This window comes from Haliotis asinina, chromosome 11, assembly GCF_037392515.1.
Source record: "Haliotis asinina isolate JCU_RB_2024 chromosome 11, JCU_Hal_asi_v2, whole genome shotgun sequence".
NCBI lineage: Eukaryota > Metazoa > Mollusca > Gastropoda > Lepetellida > Haliotidae > Haliotis > Haliotis asinina.
In genome coordinates this window covers 40,427,353-40,446,775 of record NC_090290.1, presented here as the reverse complement: position 1 = coordinate 40,446,775, position 19,423 = coordinate 40,427,353, and the positions used below count along the sequence as shown (strand labels likewise).

The window sequence follows — 19,423 nt, the reverse complement described above, 5'->3', positions numbered from 1 at the left end:
CCAGCATATCTTAGCACGGGATTTCACACACTGTAAGCTAGTGGGGAATCGAACCCGGGTCTTCGCCCGAACGCTTTAACCATCTGGCTACCCCACTGTCCTTCCTAATTTTAACGAAGTACACATTTAAAATTATTGACGTTTAGTAAGAGCGTTTGACTTAATTACTAGTATTTAATACAAGGACATATCAAGCTCACAATGTACATACTGGGCAGTGAGGTCGTCTTGTGGGAAGACGTTCGCTAGCCAATCCATAAGTCCGGGTTTGGGTCCCTACATGGGTATAATGTTTAAGTTCCATTCCTGGATCACCACGAGCGATATAACTACAATATACTATCGTAAAACCTCACTCAAAATGCATGGTCATTCTTGAAAAGAAATTTTGAACCCCAAGTCATCAGAGAGTTTTTACTAAGACGCATCCGTGTCCCTACCCCTGCGCAATGAACATCACCAGAGGATAAATCCATTCAAGTGGCAATAACGGACAAGGCTATATACAAAAGCTGTCATGGATTCCCGAGTTTCCTACCTGTGCCATATTCAGTGTTTGTAGTTTAATGCCATACTTCAACAACATTAATGAATAATGGCGACGATGCAGGGATTGACATCAAGTTATTGAGTGAGTTGAGCTTTACGCCGTACTCAGCAATATTCCAGCTATATGGCAGCAGTCTGTAAATAATCGCATATGAACCTGGCATAGCAGTGATCAACAGCATGAACATCGATCCGAGACATTGGGAACCGATGACATGTGTCAACCAAGTCAGCAAGCCTGACTTCCCAATCCCGTTAGTCTTGCGTATAGTCGTCCTTTTGGCAAGCGTGGGTTCCCGAAGGCCTATTCTACCCCGAACCATCATGGGTCGGATTGACATCAAGTGTACTGATGACGCAGTTGGGATGGGATTAGAAAATCCACCAACATTCCTTCACCTGATTTAAGACCCAAAGTGTGAAAAGGATCTTCAAGTCCTCTACACAGTTATATAGGTGAACAAGGTAAACAATCTGGAAAACGAAGCGACAAATCACAAACAGTATTTAAGTCTTATATGGATTTATTGTTGGTATTTATTGCTGACATGACTCCATGTTTCTCCATCACTGCCTGTTGTTCTTTTCCGTTGCTATAAACTCATTCTGAAAACAAATATGAGCTTCCTCATTTTCACATTTGACCAACATAGACACATATGTGACTGGGACTGGGCTGTGAGCGTGGGGGACGAGCTGCCTTAGGTGCCAGGTTGGTAATCCAGCGAACTTGGACATGACGGGATCGAGCCCACCCGTGTCAGGTTGTAAAACTTGGGTTCAACATTATGTGCAGACTCTTCTTCAGTTGTTACAAATCCTAGTGTACAGTACACCATCCCGTGCACGTAAAAGAACCCACGGATTCACTGAATCCTTTATATGTGACCAGATGGCCACATGAATACATGCAAACACCTTACTGCGGGTACAGACACATGCAGTCCTCAAAGCTGTCAATGGGTACCTCGCAAGAATGGACAAGCCACCTTAACTTCTGTCTGCAAAGGTTGTGTAATCCCCAGGGAGTTGAAATTGAAATACGATGATCCATTGTGATGGACATCCAATGGTTGGGGGGAAACAAAACAGTTGAAATGGATATCGCCGCTATACAAATGTTTCGTATAACAGTTAAATAATGTGAAATGAAGATCTTTAAAAATGTCTCTAATAAATTGTTTTAAATTTCAAATGAATATATATATATTGTCAACAGTGAGTGAATGTGGGTTCACGCCGCACTCAGCAATATTCAAGCTATATGGCGGCGGCCTGTATATAACCGAGCCTGGACCAGCGACTCCAGTGATCAACAACATGAGCATCGATCTATGCAATAGGGAACCGATGACAGTAAACAGAGGAGAAAATCAAACCACACTCAGCGATATTCCAGCTACATATATGGCGGCGGTCTGTATATATAATGGCATCAGGACCAGACAATCCAGTGATCAACAACATGAGCATCGATCTGCACAAATGGGAACCGATGACAGTCAAAAGTGGACATAATAAAGTTCCATATATAATATTGATGACCTTAACGTTTTCAGGACAGATTTTCAGGTTTTAATATATTTTTATCTATTGAAAACCTTGATAGGTTCCCTTATTTCCGGCCGTCACTACTATCCATGTGTAAGCCAACGTGTTCTCACCTGACCGGGGCAGTATATGCCGGCATTCATGTCCCAGTCTCGATCTTTCAAACCCACCGGCTGAAACTGCAAAAGGACATCACTTGTTGCATGTTTGTCGTTAAACGCAATATTCCAGTTACTTGACAGCGGTATGTACATGATAATCGAGTGCAGACAAAAAAATCCAGTGATCAACAGCATGAGCATCGATATCTGCAACCGGGCTACGATGAAGACGCCGCTGAAGACTAGTTCTAATCCGGATCTTCATGGGTCGCTTATTTGTAAAAGCGTTGAGTAATTATGAGTAATTATGTTTATAAGGATGTAATAAACACACATTTTTGTTCTCTTTTTAACCATTACATATGAAAGACTTATGGTTAGTCTTAAGCGGAACACCAAATGCATTCTTCAAAAACGTGTGGTTAATTAATATCGAGCGATGTCAAACCGGAGGGGTGAGAAATCCCAAAAACCGAGAAGTGTTTTCTCTAACATATACACCGTCAGTGATGGGTAATTACAGTGTGGATGATCATTTAATGAAGCTACATAACACTCATAATACATAACACAAACACTCATGTAGCATTTGAATGTTAATATTCATATAAACCTAAGAAAAGTAAAACCTGGGAAGCGGTCTTACTAACGAAAAGTAAAACCTGGGAAGAGGGTTCTTCTAGCGAAAGGTAAAACCTGTCCCTCCAAAACAAAAACTTCAAATGCGGTTCTTCTGGAAAAACAAGAAATGACCTAATATATAGTGAGAAGCACACTTTAGGTTTATATAAGCTGCCAAAAAATCGTCTGCCAACGAAACAGCAGACAAGTTACGTAACTCTGTACCCAGATCCCTGTGCACAGTGACGTCATGTGAGGAAGGATTTCCAGTTAGTTGTATATGAAATATGTAACAAGCTCGTCAATTTGCGGATTTTCCGACGTCAACAAAGACATGCTGAATCGTTGTGTTGCCGTAAAATGTTCCCAGGTGTCGGGTGATGGTACTGGTGTCACCATGGACAGATTTCCACCGGATCCCTCAGTTCGTGCTAAATATGTTGTTGTGAGTCCGAAGTGAGTGTTGTGGAAGCCTGAACGTATTAACACTGATAATCTACTGTATAAATACTCCCTGGTATTAAATAGGATGGTTCGGTACCTAGCTCACTTCCAAGATAGAAGATGCTATTTACATTTGTTTTCATCTTGTTAAAAACAATCAAAACTGCATGTACTTACTTTAGTTGCAGTAAATGATTCATGACCAAAAAGATTTTACAAGAAACATTTGTAATATAATGATTTCTTCCGCGGAAGCGAGGTTGTGGTCGAAGTGACAAGAAGGTAGTATCATACTGACACCCACGTTTCCAAGTGTGAAATTGTTATGGTATAAGCATTGTTATGCAATATCCTGTTGTGCATTAAACAAATACATATTTTGCTACCGAGTCAGTAGTTTAGATTTTGTAACTCGGTGAAAACAATCCTAAATAGCATTAATATTTATTCTCAGACAACCTGATGTTAGCGACTGGGCGTCATTTTGAGAATCAGTTTGACTAAGGTTTGTTTTCATCGAGTTAAAAGATAAAAACGACTTCCTACTGGTAGTTAAATGTGTTTTTGAATCAAAATGATTTAGTATGACACTGATTGTAACAAAACTAAAAAAAAAAAATATTACCGTTACGACAAGCGATTTTGACAGAATTGTCTATGAAAATAAGTTGTATCTCGGAAAATAAGCAAAGTAGTTAACAAGATTAAATGGTGGTAGATTGTGAAAACATAGAGCTTTCATTTTCCAAACAAGTTGGTATGATTCATGTTTAGTCAAGCTTATAAACAAGATAATATACCCCCGAAATATACATGAATCCTACAGCAACCCACGGAGGTATACCTGGTATGACGTCACGGAGGCGCGCCCCTCTGATTGGTTGAAATTTCGTTCGCGGGTGAGAATTGTACACTGTTGTCAAAAAGGTCGATTTAAGGGAAGTAACTGTCGAAATGAGTAGTTTTAATGGCGTTGTTTCATTTATAACGCTGTCAATAAATGATGTATGCATCTGTACCCCACTAGAGTATATGGGATCACTAAGGTGCTTAATATCCCAATATCAAATTGGACCACCAAATGAGAAGTACAGAATGTAAAGATGTGGGGAATCAAACCCGGGTCATAGGCGTGACGAACGAACGCTTCAATCACAAGGCTATCAAACCGCTGTGACACTTACCATGGCGTTCCACAGGTTCTTGGCCACCATCTGGTGTCCCAAACGGCTGAAGTGAAAGCAGTCTGGGGCGAAGAACGCGGTGTCCAATTTGCCGTCCGACTGCAAAACAATGGATATGGTCAGACAACTGTCAGCTTAACGATATTTCCCGTATCTAAGCCTCGGGCTAATTAATAACAGAAAATGACCCTTCTCGTTCACTGATAAAACAACCAATGATTAAGCCCCGGATTTCGGCAAATGCTTGTAACTGAAGAAAATTATTCTAAGACAAGATACCACGGAATGAACTTGAAGATAAACTGAATAATTAAAACCCTTACACAATCATTCAAGAACTGTCATAAACATGAACTTGAATGACACCCTTTCTTTTACATTTATGCACTTAACTGTTCTTGGGAATGGTGAATGCGTTTGAGTGATGTGGGTTGGGATTGTCTGTGTATGGGTAGAGAGTACCTGACGTCCTGAACTCCATGTAAACATGAAAACCTCTGCACATCAACTGAACTACACACATGCACCAAAACTGTTATAGATACGCCAAAGTTTGCCATGTGCTGTTACAAAGGGACGTCACTCTAACACGCTAAGATTTGAAATCTTACCTTAGGCCCACGAGCTCAATAACGGCAAAATATCCCGTTATTAAGACCATTGTGAGTGGGCTCAAATACGGGAAAATCCGAGCACGAATATACTCGTTTCTGATTGGCTGTTGAAGAACAATTTATGTTCTGCACAGATAGGGCACAAATCCCTTCGATGTTTGGAGGACAATCTCTTCAATATTTATGACATTTTTCATTGATGTTGTGAATTGTAAATAAGATGAATATGAAACATTGAATTGTATTTTGGGGAATATATTCTTCCTTTTATGAAATTTAAATTCACCAGGTTCGAAGAAATACCATTGTGATACATTTTGATATCAACAAATAATAGATATCACACCATTTAATAGTGTAGTGACAGATCATAACGTATCATAATTGCAGAATACCACTTCAACTTTCTTGAATTCAGTTAACTGTCATTAAACATCAAGAATATCTTCTACTTATATCTTGCCTGTGTTTGTTGTTTTTAAGTAAATCAGTCCTGCCCTACAACGAAACACATGTGATACATGAGGTCTCACCTTGGACAAGTGAGTTTGTTCAAAATTGCCTCAGTTTACCCAGCAGAATAAGGGGTACGCGGTGGGATGTCATGTGAGTACAACATAGCAGCTTGGGTTGTCCAGGTAATAATAATAATACTCAGATTGTAACAAATCTATAGCGTCTTCAGCATGGTCTGGTGCGTGAAATCAGCACTGTACAATGTATCGCTATTGTTTAACGTTACCATTCAGTAGCATTCCAGCTATGCGGCTGCGTTCTGTAAAGCTCGAACAAGCCTGCTCATGCTCCTTTGCGCAAGGCATACGTTCATTATCGACCTTTTTGTAATTTATTAACACTGATCAGTCTAGGTGTATTTTTTTGATAAAATGATTATATAAATTCAAACAAAGTCAACAGATGAAGTCAACGCAACTAACTTGGCTGCCATTTTGTCTCACGTGACACGCCGACTGACCCTGTCCATGTACTCACCATGAAACTTTTTGTATTTTACTACAGTCTAGGTTTCCTTATTTGATAATATTATGATATAAATTTAAACAAAGGCGATAGATGAAGGCAACGCAATGAACGTGGCAGCCATTTTGTCTCACGTGACACGCCAAGTGACCCTGACCTTTCTGGGTGGGTCCGCCTCCTCAAGGAATGGCTGCAGCACAACAGTGAAGTCTTCGTGGTTGTGGAACTTTGAACTGCTAACCACACTCGCGGTCTCTCGCTGGTAGTCAAGGGTCAGTTGACTCGCCTTGTCCAGTCCCTCCTGGTTTAGCAGGCAGTCACAGGCGAATCTGGGTATGGCAATGTGTGAACGTGTAGCTTGAACAAAGCTTGTATGAAGGTCGCATTAAGGACTGTACTCATATAATTTCATTGGCTACATGTATATGAAAGAATGCGAGTTAATACCGCTGTATATCGGAAATATCGTCGTTATTGATGGTTATCGATATGAAAATTGTGTTATTGATTATATCGTATATGAAGGTTTGTGATAGAAAGAAAATTTTATCTTCTCTCATGATATACATATTTAGGACTTCCGTCATGTCCTGTTTCTAAATCATATTTTAGGACGCTGTTTCAGGACTCACCAGTGACACATATTCGCTTCTTTCAGACATTTTTTATAAACGTCCCCGATATTTTATAAATAATCGATCGATATTCAGTTACCGATCATCGATATCTATTATCTATATCGATAGCAAGGCCTTGCTTGAAACAAGAAGGTTGCCGTAAAGGTTCTACCCATATCACTTTATTGGCTACAGTTCCATGAAAGAAAACATGTCTTGCCTACCAACCAGGCCACAAGACCCCCACCCCCCACCCACCCCCCACCCCACCCCACCCCACTCCATTTCTTCAGACTCTCACAGCAACGTCAACTTCACTGACATTCGTTCAGCTGACAAATTCTGCTTTTTGTACCTCCCTACAAATTGGTGCTTTGGTGCCAGATCCTTCAAGCTCACTGCTGCTGTGCTATGGACCAACCTAAAGATCAACTTGTTTCCTAACAATTGCTTATCTTTAATTTTGCACATAGAGCATTCCATGTGTGGCGTGGAGGTCGGAGCCATGTAAATGTCCTATTAAATATATCACTCCTCGCTCTCGTTACTCATTGACCATAAACTACGGTCTGATTCCAGATTTTTAAAACATTTTTGGAATGCCAAATTCTGTTCCCGTTCTGATTCATTTGGGCGTTTGCTTCCACTCGGATGCATGGACAAGCAATGTCCTGTATTTTTCAAATGAGGTATTAGATAAGTATTAAAAAATTTTTTATAATCGTTATGTATGGAAAAGTTTCATATGGGCGAATGTTTCCATGCGTAAGTTACACCTTTTGGTGCTTGGACAAGCAACGTCCTATCTTTTCTAAAATGAGGTATTTGATAAGTTTTTTTTTCGCTGTACTTTCGTAACATCTTTAAACCAAATTCACTAAAACACCCTCACGTGTTGGCGAAGCAACGTTAGAAGTGATTAAGTTGACCACCATCCTGTGTGAGTGAGTGAGTGAGTGAGTTAAACTCCGATTTAAATAGTTTGACTGACACAGGTCACAGCTTTAACCACTACAAGGAAATCAATGACAGGTATTGAGAATATACTTTTGTATTGATGACAACATCTTATATTCTTTTGACTACCCCAAGAAGAGTACGCAGAACGATCACACGCTCCCGATTTGCCCACGGCCGCAAATATGCGCAACAGTCCGTTTCTATCCCAATTCTTTCATATTCTCCTAACTCCATCAATCGGCTTCTTTCACATTTACACCCAATCTTTGATGACATGCATCAGCATTGGTATGACGGGGACAAACCATTTCCCTGAGTAAATTTCCAATGAGTGTATGTTGTTCAGTCCTACATGCTGTTCATAGTAACCTATAGGCCCTTTACGTCTTGGAGGCGCTACTAAAGAGGTACTAAGCTGGTCCCCGGCTCCCTTTGAGCGCACCAATGGGCGATGTGCGAGACGGGACCCAGCTTACTTCTAGTACCAGATCTTCTGTGACAAGCGTATGTTCAAGACCCAGTTCTAGTTCCAAATTTCGCGATCGCAAATATGACTTTACTAGACCGGACCAAGTGTACAAACATCCTTTGCTGTCACAGATGTTGACAGTCCTAATAGTTGGTGAATTAGGGGGAAAATAAATTCCATATTTTCTGCAAGGATTACCAGTTCCTTACTGTCAGCTGCCAACCATATATGAGACCATTCTAAATATATGAAACGTTGTTTGTCACCGGAAGTACAAAGGTCTCTCGAAATGTCATGACCTACCTACCATCTGTATAATTTCAATAATCAAATCTTTAAAAGACATTTGTGAAAGATGAGTTGCAATAACCGTAGTTATTGTTTAGTCGCCTCATGCAACACAATGTTCTAGCGTGGACCCATCCGTAAATAGAGAATCTTGAACAAGTATTGACTTACACGTGAACAGTGGAGCAAATGAGTCCACCCATTTCTGTAAGAGGACCGATGTCGAAGATGTTGACGACCTGCACGAGGGCTCGGGGTACGTTGTCGTAAAGGATCTGTAATGCCTCCTCGATACGGCTGGCGTACTTCACAGCGGTGTGTACGGTCTGTGGAGTGAGTGGGTGAGTGACTGAATTTAATTTTTTGCGGAGAAGTGTGGACCACTCGACCCGTTAGCTGCCTATGAGTAAAGCAAAAGAGTTGCGCTGAGCAAATTCAGTTCTAACCGTCACCTTCTCAGGTAAATAAATAAGTATCAGACTCAGACATTGTTTTTCTGTAGATTGTGAGTAATCATTACATTTCGGACTGATAGCTGAAACACACCAATGGTCGATATCATGAACAATATCTGACATCGTCGGCCTCCAATTACACACACTGAGCCCTGACACACATCGGGCCTGACCACCAAGCAGTTGACCTCCGACAGAGGTTGCGAAACGATAGGCTGGAACCCGGAACCCAGAATGGCAAACTGACAGTCATCAGTTTGTCTGTCAACGTCTTACCTCATTTGAACAGAACTGACACAAATCGTTGCCCCCGATGAAGATGGTGATGAGTTTCCAGTCGTTGTGGAAATTGATGTTGGGGTCGCTTCTGAGCCGTTGTACCAACAAGTCCGCCTGCTCTGGCATGTGCCTGCGGGGATACGTAACGAAGCATCGAACTATCGATGATTTGAGATTGTTCGGTCTCCGATATCAGTTAATTGATAGAAGTAATGAAAACCTCTCGATTCATCGATAGTATGAGGGACTATGTGTACCAGATTCGTTCAGTTTGATTTAGCGTAATCCGTCCGTGTTACCTCTCAAACAAACATATTCGGGCACTTGTTTTATTAGGAGCACGAACTGCTGTTTCAAAGAGCTTATGTTTTAACTGTTTACTTGATCTGAGTTTCAGGTTTCTGGTCAGCTTTTAAATGAGACTTAAAACTCAACTCTTTCGACTTGTTTTCATTTCAGATAAACTATACATTATTTTAGGAAATGACTTCAAATGAGAAACATATAGCTGGTCGCAATAGGCTGTCGCCTTCGCAAAAGTGTGTTGCAACAGACTATTGCTATCGCAATTTAGTTGTTGTCTCCTCAATAGTCACCCCTAATAACTAATAAGGGAATTGGTTGTACACAATGGCGTCTTCAGAGTCCATGCACCTTGGACACCATGAATTCACCAGGGACGCCTTTGGTTATTTGCTAGGCATTGTTATAAAGAGTATGATAGCATGACATTGAAATAACTCTTTTTTTCGATTAAGCAGCAATCATAAAGAACGTTCGATGATTGTCTTTAAAGTTACTACGTACATGCTCTTGTCGCCCGACTTAGCTACGTTGAAGCGCTTGTTGGCAGAGTCTCGGTCACCTTGGCCGTTGGAAAAGCCGTACACGTTAGGGTTGAAATAGCGCAGTATATCTGACGAAAGCAAAATAACAGACATTGAGGGCAAGGGCTCCTTTCTCGAAGCAACGTTTACCCTTAACTCCCATCCTTTAACATTGCACTATGGTTACCTTAGTGACTTACGATGACCTTAGTGCTTTGTAAACGTAGGTCCAAGAGTCTTAAAGAAGTATGTCAAGTATGGTTTTGATATTTGTTTAAAATACTATTAACAAGAGCAAACATCCTTTGGTTCCTAATATACTATCTCCAAAAGAACAGCATAGCCAATAAAATTCATGCGTGCGGTTTGCCTTGACCAGATTTGACCATTCACAAAAGGGCTGGCTAAAAGGCTGGCTAAGTTTACGACTATCGGTCGTATTGATCTGAGTGACTGAGTGAGTGAGTGAGTTTGGTTTTATGCCGCTTTTAGCAATATTCCAGCGATATCACGGCGGGGGACACCAGAAAATGGGCCTCACACATTGTACCCATGTGAGGAATCGAACCCGGGTCTTCGGCGTGACGAGCGAACGTTTTAACCACTAGGCTACCCCACCGCCCCCGTATTGATCTGAACAGATAGCTAGCCCTAATCACAGGCCATTGTGTGGACGGATAATTTCTAACTGGCCCGGGCTAGAAATGATCTTCAGTAGCTCATGGTTGTCGTTGGAGGCGACTAACAGGATCATGTGGTCAGGCTCGTTGACTTGCTTTAAAACACATGTCATCGTATCCCAATCGCTTAGATCGATGCAGATGCTGTTGATCACTGAATTGTCTAGTCCAATCTCGATCATTTACAGACCGCCGACATAAAGCTGGGGTACCGCTCAGTGTGACATAAAACTAAATTCACTCAATAACTCTAACTATTTTTGTGTGAATATATCGATATACAGATTAGGTTATGGCGCAGTGAGTGCGATGGTTAGAGTGTGGAAAAGGTCGGGACTGATCCCCCACATGGGTACAACGTAGGAAGCTTTCTGTTCCGGTGTACCCCCATAATGGTAATGATGTGTAGTTTAGAAGCATATTCCCTCATGCACGCACGTTCCACAGGAAGTCAGACGTGTGCACCCATTGGTGGAACATTTACTTATTCAGGTGTGGAAGAATACGCTGCCTCAAAGGCACACATCACTCATCCCATTGAGGGAGGTTGGGTAGCCCAGTGATTATTATGTTCGCTCGTCACGCCAAAGACACGAGTTCGATTCCCCACATGGGCACAATGTGTGGAGCCCATTTATGGTCTCCCGTCATGGTATTGATTGACTGTAGCTAAAAGCGGCGTAACACTAAAGTCAATCAATCAGTCATCCCATGGAGGTGTTCGTCTAAGTTGTAGCGGTGGGTTCGAATCCAGCATTTGACCAAATCATGATCATTCAAAACCATTCCCGTGGTTCCCGAAATTATAGCAACAGCTTCTAACAAACTAAATAAGTTCAAACAGAGTGACTTACTTGGAATAGTAATACCATCATTTGAAATGCTCCTGTCTCCACCGATACTGAAAATACAAAGCGTCCTTGTTACGTTCAACTATTCGACATTCAACGTTCAACAGGCTTATAAGAACTGACGAATGTAACGAGCATTATCTTGACATTCCTTACTTTCAGTCGAACTGCTTTTATCGATCTTCGGTTATAAATTGAACTTATTAGTTTCTTTGAATTTGTGAAATGACAGGTGTTTTCAGGGGAGTGTTCCAAGGCATGTGGAAGAGGGGAGAAGTTATTTGCTTTTACCAAAAACACACTCTAATAGAACATCCAGCGACACTTTTATTGTTTCATAACTGATGGTAGTTTGATGTTAATTTGTTGTCATTTCAACAAAGAAACTTCACAAAATGTAATTTTTGAAACTAATGAATAATTTTTCTGTGATGATGCATCTATGTATCCGAAATGGGATCCCTATCTTTCAACTCTAGAAAAACGTTAGCAAAACCCACTGAAACCCATCCATTCGTCGTGTAAATGACGTTAGTGTCAAATCAGGTTTAGCACGTGCAGTCGATCACGTGATCTTCGCATCGAAGTTTTCTTCATTTGCACGTGTTTACATTGGCCTCAAGGATGGAAAAGACACTACCACAGTTCTGACGGTACTTTAAATGCCACGATTGTCAAATGTGCAACGTGAACGTGCCGTTGGCATGTTGCAAGCGGGAAGATCAGTTACTGACGTCGCAAGAGCAATGCAGCCGTCGTACTGAGTATGACTTGCGAGGTCGTCTACAACGAACTGGCACCACTTCTGATCGACCAAGGTCGGGTCGTCTACGTGTGACGTCATGATCAGAACACCGTCTAATTGTCCTATGTCACCTACGTGACAGAGTTCTGCCGGCTAAACGAACCAGGGCTGAGATGTCTAGAGGTCGACTGTCGTCACAGACCATTCGAAATTGGTTGCGGGTTGCCAATCTCCATTCTCGACGTCCATATCGTGGACCAATGTTCACGCCGTTTCATCAACGTCAACGTCAACGTCAACGTCTGCTGTGGGACCAATGTCACCTCCCATGGACCCAGAGAGACTGGAATCGAGTCGTCTTCAGCGATGAATCCACGTTTACCCTCAGATTCGCGGACGGCAGGCATAGAGTCTGGAGAGGACGTCGTGAAAGGTATGCCCAATGTTGTGTACAGGAAGTCGACAGATTTGGGAGCGGAAGTAGCATGATGTGGGGTGCTTTCTGTGGAAAAAAACTTTCCCGACTTCTGGTCATCCGTGGAAACCTCACAGTTGCTGCTAACCGCGACCAGATTCTCACACCTGAACTCGCTCCTTTCTTGGTGGCTCATGGCACAGGTCTACAGTTTCAGTATGATAATGCTCCGATGCATACCGTGATGTTGACACGAAATTTCCATCAAAACGCTGGAATCAACATGATGGACTGGCCACCATGGTCCCCTGACCATCATCCAATAGAGCACGTTTGGGTTGCACTTGGGAGAATGGCTTCGTAGTCGTAGGAACCAAACTCAGCATTCGCAGGAACTTGGCGCTGCCTTGCAAGAGCAATGGCGCAGAATCCCCAACCACGTGTTCACAAGCATCAGGCAGTCGATGAAGACACGGTGTTTGGCAGTGGTGAATGCTCGGGGTGGCCATACACAACAATGAACTGAGAAATTTCGAATTTCTATTCTTGTGACTTGACATTCTGTATCCCCATGTTTTGGAACGGCGATGTAGCCTAATGGAACTGTTTGTGGTACTGTCAGTGTATCGAGTACATCACACAGATATCAGCAATGAAATAATAACAATTTAACCATCTTACCATCTCTTGTTCTTTTATAGAGCCCTGAAGAAAGAATGTGAAGTTTCTTTTTTGACTCAGTATATATTATCGCTGTAATTATACTAGTCGCAACAATCCATACCTCCAGGACGTCCCTCTGTATTCCGTGAGACATCCCAGAATTGTCCAAGCGTCGGCGCCATTGGCTGCCTGTAACATGTGACCAGCCACGTGATTAGTCATGTGATCAGAGAAAACGCTCGGTGCTGTACCCACAAAAATCATATTAGAAATTACAAATGTGACTTTCATGAACAGTTTAGATTAGTCCTGTTAATATGTATTCCAGGGACATCATTTCTAGAACTGTGTTATTCCGCGTTCGCATGTTAATCGCCAGAACGAAGACCCAACAAGGGAAGTAACTGTCGGCTTCTTCCGGTGGGATGGGTACTTACTGTGAGAGAATCCCCCATGGCTGCAACTACCTTGATGTCGCCTGCTCTCAGCTCGTGCACTAATAAAAAAAAAGTAAAATATAATTTAAACTAAGGTGACATGGTGAGTATAACTGACGCACCAAAATGAAATTGTATGTGTGTGTGCGTGTGTGTATGTGTGTGTGTATATATATATGTGTGTGTGTATGTGTGCGTGTGTATATATGTGTGTGTGTGTGTCTGTCTGTCTGTCTGTGTGTGTGTGTCTGTGTGTGTGTGTTTAAAACTACACCATATCTACAACGGCATGAGTATACCTTGTCACCCATCTCCACACTATGACGCTCGTCGACCAACTCTACACCGTGATCCTCGTCACTCACCTCTACTCAGCCACAGTCGTCACCCCCATCTACATGGCGACATTTGCCACCTATCTCTACACTGTGACCCTCGTCACTCCATCACCTCATCCACAACATGACCCTCATCTCCCAAATCCACACTGTAACCCTCGTCAGCCACCACTACACTGTGACCCTCTTCACTCACCTTTAAACTGTGACTCTCGCCCCTCAGCTTTACACTGTGGCCCTCGTTACCCACCTCCACACCGTAACCCTCCCACCTCTACACTGTGGCCCTCATCACTCACCCTCTACACTGTGCCTGTCGTCAGCCACCTCTACAAGTACCATGACCTCGTCACTCACCTCTACACATTGACCCTCGTCACCCACCGCAAAACTGTGACACTCGTCACCTATCTCTACACTGTGACCCTCGTCACTCACCTCTACCCTGTGCCCCTCGTCAGCCACCTCTACATGTACCATGACCCTCGTTACCCCATCTAAACAGTGACCCTCGTCACCCTACCCCTACACTGTGATCCTCCTCACCCACCACTGCACCGCGACCCTCGTCACCCACTTTTACACCGTGTCCCTCGTCACACACCTTTACACTAAGCCTCTCGTCACCCTACCTTTACACTAAGCCTGTCGCCACCCTACCACTATACTGTGACCCTCGTCACCAACATCTACACTGTGATTCTCGTCACCCATCACCCTACCTCTACACTGTGATCCTCGTCACCCACCTCTACATTGTGACCCTCGTCATCTAACTCTACACTGTGATCCTCGTCACCAAACCACTACAAAGTGACCCTCGTCACTCACCTTCACACTAAGCCTCTCGTCATCCACCTCTACACTATGACCCTCGTTATTAGCCTCTATACTATGACCCTCGTCACCCACCTGTGCACTGTACCCCTCGTCACCCACCTCCACACTGTGACACTCGTCACCTACCACCACACCGCCACCCTCGTCACCCACCTCTACACTATAACCCTCGTCACCCACCTCTACACTGTGACCCTCGTCACCCACCTGTACACCGCGACCCTCGTCTCCCACTTCTATACTGTAACCCTCGTCTCCCACCTCTACACCGCGACCCCAGCCACCCTCCACAACACCGCGACCCTCGTCACCTACCTCTACACTGTGACCCTCGCCACCTATTTCTAGACTGTGACCTTCGTCACTCCATCACCCCATCTATAACATGACCCTGGTCATCCACCTTTACATGTACGTTGATCCTCATTACTCCATCTGATCAGCCACCTTCGTCGTCATACCTCAACAATATGGCCGTCGTCACCCACATGTACACTGTGACACTCGTCAACCACCTCTACAATGCGGCCCTCGCCACTCACCTTTACACTGTGCCTCTCGTCAGCCACTTCTACAAGTACCGTGACCCTCGTTACCCCAGCTCCTCACAGTGACGCTCGGCACCGACATCCACACTGTAACCCTCGTCACCCACCGCTACACTGTGACCCTCGTCACCTACCTCTTCACTGTGACCCTCGTCACCTACATCGATGTATTGTAACTCTGATCAGCCACCGCTGCACCGCAACCCTCTTCAACCACATTTACACTGAGGTCGCTCACCGCTGCACTGCGATCATATTCCAAGGGCACTAAGTCCGTAACCCACATCCTCCCCATCCCTTCTCTACCACCCCAACTCTGAACCTTGACCACAACTAGCCGTCCGGCACGTGGTTTGTCTGTAACCACCACCACATCACACACCCACAACCCCAACCCCAGCCATGCATTTTAATCTCATCCCACGCACCGTACCCACACTCAAAACCCCATCCCACCAACATCCCCTACCGCCCTGTCTACTGTACCTGATGTAGGTACAGTTGGAGATGGTCCGCCTGGGCATGCAAAGTTCCTGCCTGCTTGATCCAAGCTTCGCAGCTGCAACACACAGAAGTGAGTGAGTGGGTTTAGTTTTACGCCACACTCAGCAATATTCCAGCTATATGGCGGCGATCTGTAAATAATCGAGTGTGGTCCAGAAAATCAACAACATTAGCATCGATCTGCGCCATTTGGGAACCGATGACATGTGTCAAGCAAGTCAGAAGGGCCTGACCACCCGATCCCAGTAGTCGCCTCTTACGACAAGCATAGTCGCCTTTCATGGCAAGCATGAAGGCCTATTCGCAGCACAAAGGAGATCCTTACAGGTCGGCAGATGATGTGATGGTGAGGCCTTATTTCCCTATTGAGTGGATCAACTCCACACTACTCATCCTATTCAGTGTAGGAAAGATGGTCCGTCCCAAAGTCCGAGACGGGTGAATTTTGTGAAGGACGGGTTAAAAAAAATCTAGTCCGTCCTTACGTCGGGTCAGTTTTAACAAATAAATGACATATACATAATGATTATAACCTTTTTGAATATTGCCAAAGGATACTGGAACAATGAAACAGATAAAATTATCGCAAACGAAATCGATGAGATTTGCTTTAAGAACACATCTGACTTTTCAGATCTTGATGGAGACGATGATGACTCGTCTGAAGACGAACGTTGAAACAAGATGATTCCTCTAGGAAAGATTTGTTTTTTATTCTGCATTTTTGTTAGGGACATTTATTTTACTCACTCACCACTTACTCACTCACTCACCTACTCTCTCTCACTCACTCACTCACTAACCCACTCACCACTTACTCACTAACTCACCCACCCACTCTCGCTCACTCACTCACTCAACCACCCAAACACCCACTCACCCATCCATTCACCCACCCTCGCTAACTCACCAACTCACTTACTCAGCCCCTCACTAACTCACCCACTCACTCACTCACTCACCGGACTTGTTCTCTCCGCCTCTCTGTACGCCTTCATGTGCGACTCCATCGTCGGCCGGAACAACGTGTTGTTTGCCAAAACACGTATGGCTGCCTCATACCTGCCCCAGGTGTTGGACGTGGCTGTAATGCGTCCAAGGAAATAAAAGACACGCTGTTAAAAGTAGATTCATCGTGGTGAGGTGAAAATTGCGTGTTTGTTCGTTTGCTCTTCCCAAATCCCAACGGAGGATACAGCCATTGGATGCAAAAGACAATTCAAGCCCTTATTTTCACGGGTACGAGACGGTTGTTTTGTCGAACTTACGATTATTGCTCTTGTATATGGTGGCTGATTAGGGCCATCACTTTCATGCCTTAAATATTGGAGGCCAGAAAGCGAGAAAGCGATATCGCGAGACGAGAAACCGATAGCACGAGACGAGGAAGCGATATCTTATACAACAACGCGCATGCACACGTGCGTGGTTGACAACCCCCCTGATTTTTTTCTGCAAGACAATAAATATTTTACACATTTATGGGAAAGGCCCATATGTACACGCAGAACAGAAAGTACACGCTTTGTGTTTGTGGAATACTTTTTGAAAAACAAAACAAAACAACACAATATATACTTTTAAGAGGCTCGAGTGTGACTTCCAAGTCACAGACGATGTGTACATGTTGAACAAACACTACATACAACGTTGTATTGTGGTTGTTTGTGAACTAATTTAAAAGAAAACAAAAACGCTCGCTTTCATGAGATTTCATTTTTTTCGAAAATTGCGTTTCTTTTGCTGTTCAGTGCATCTATCGCCTTATTGCCTTACATCTCGATGAGTCAAGATCCTGTTTCAGCAGGCACTCTAAACACTGAGATGATCTTAACTCCCGTGCATTAAGAAAGGAGTACATGATTGTACCTGGTCCCGCTGGCAAAAAAGCGATCATGTCGCTAAGACGCGCCTTTCCCTATCTCCGCGTTTGCCCGTAGTAAAGTAGAAAATTAGGTTCCTTCTAGAATCAGGAAGACCTCTGTTGTGACTTTACACTGATCATTTCTAAACCTAGGTTTTGAAGGACACGTTTCGAAACTTCATAGCATGTAATTTTCGATAATTTCAAAACACGTTTTGAAATGGTCGCTGTTTAACCTGATATGAGGTTTTGAAATAACCATTATATGTACTTGATACGACCTTGTCTTCCCATCACTGATCGTATAATAACACATTAATGAAAACTTCCAATATGTTGTGGTATAACTGGTTTCGAACCCGCACCCTTTCGCTCTGTAGCTTGGTTGTTTTCTTCTCCACAATGTGCGAAGCCCATTTCCATTGCCCCCCTTTCGTGAAATTGTTGGTATATTGCTAAAAACCCAACTCACTCACCCACTGTAATACCTGAGTTAACAGACTTGACTCAGAGTTACTAGCTGTATTTTCACTTTCTTGTTTTACGCCGCACTACGAATGTCCGTCGAGGGGGGTTTATCTTCCTCTCCATTCTAAAGGCAGAGTGACCAAAATCCCCTATGTGACAATTGATTTCACGTCAATGTTGCACGAGTCTGCTAGGATGAGATGATCGGAATTACTAAAGCTGTAAGCACGATTGTGGGTTCTCTCTGCAACGACACTGCCTCCGTGGTGTAGTGGTTGCAGCGTTCGCGGAAAATCGCGGGTTCTATCCCCGTCTTACCCAAAGACGTTACAATTTGGTACTTGTTGGTGACTGCCTGATCATAGTGAACTTGCACTATAAAACAAGCTTAAGTCTTGGCTATTACAAGCAACCACACACAGAGACGCATGCACGTCGTCATATGAACCATATATTCTTAAGTGCGACGGTAAACCCTTTTCACCTCAAATCACCTCTTTCTGAAACAATCTATTTTGACCAAATAAGTTAGGGATATTGGTATTTTTATGACTGGTATTTCATTCAGTATGTCAATGAATAAATACATCTGTTGTATTAAACTTTACAAATATCCCTAATTATTTTTGTCCAGTATATAACTATTTTAGCTAGTACTAATTCTGTGTACTAAGGACAATCTTACCGTCACATACGCAAATGGCCAAGGCAAGAACGACTGCAACGTATTTCATGCTGTTGGCGATGTGAGTCGATCACTGATCAGGGATGTGGTATTGGGCGTTCACACGTCGTATTTATACCGCCCGAATAAATTAAACGGGTTCCTTGTCTAGGTGCTTGGTCCCCGAAACGCTTTTGCGATTCATAGTACGTCATCTTTAGTTATGGAAAACCTGACGCTGCAAAACGTGACAGACATGTTATGGGGCGTGTAATAGGAACATATCCCGGAAACTCAAGAATTACAGCTCTCCCAGCCAATCAGTGTTGGACATTTTGCTACCATGCGTCAGCGCGCTGTTACCGGTAGACAGGAGCCCAGTCTGTCCACAGACCTCGATTTCGTAAATTCCATGGCGCAAAGTCTAGTGTCCACAGTAATTTATTAGCTATTGTATCAGCGTATT

At 43.3% G+C, this 19,423-nt stretch overlaps 1 protein-coding gene across 1 annotated transcript; it reads right to left on the bottom strand.

Moving 5' to 3' along the window:
* Positions 1-1,116: 1,116 nt before the first annotated feature.
* Positions 1,117-19,027, bottom strand: LOC137256612 (phospholipase B1, membrane-associated-like). Its single transcript, XM_067794493.1, has 13 exons — positions 18,979-19,027; positions 16,924-17,045; positions 15,944-16,016; positions 13,732-13,790; positions 13,416-13,483; positions 11,475-11,521; positions 9,921-10,029; positions 9,111-9,243; positions 8,551-8,705; positions 6,203-6,374; positions 4,451-4,549; positions 2,214-2,279; positions 1,117-1,155 (listed from the first exon to the last, which is right to left on the bottom strand). Exons 1-13 carry the CDS (start codon positions 19,025-19,027, stop codon positions 1,117-1,119), a joined length of 1,191 nt encoding a protein of 396 aa, XP_067650594.1.
* Between the last annotated feature and the right edge of the window lie 396 nt (positions 19,028-19,423).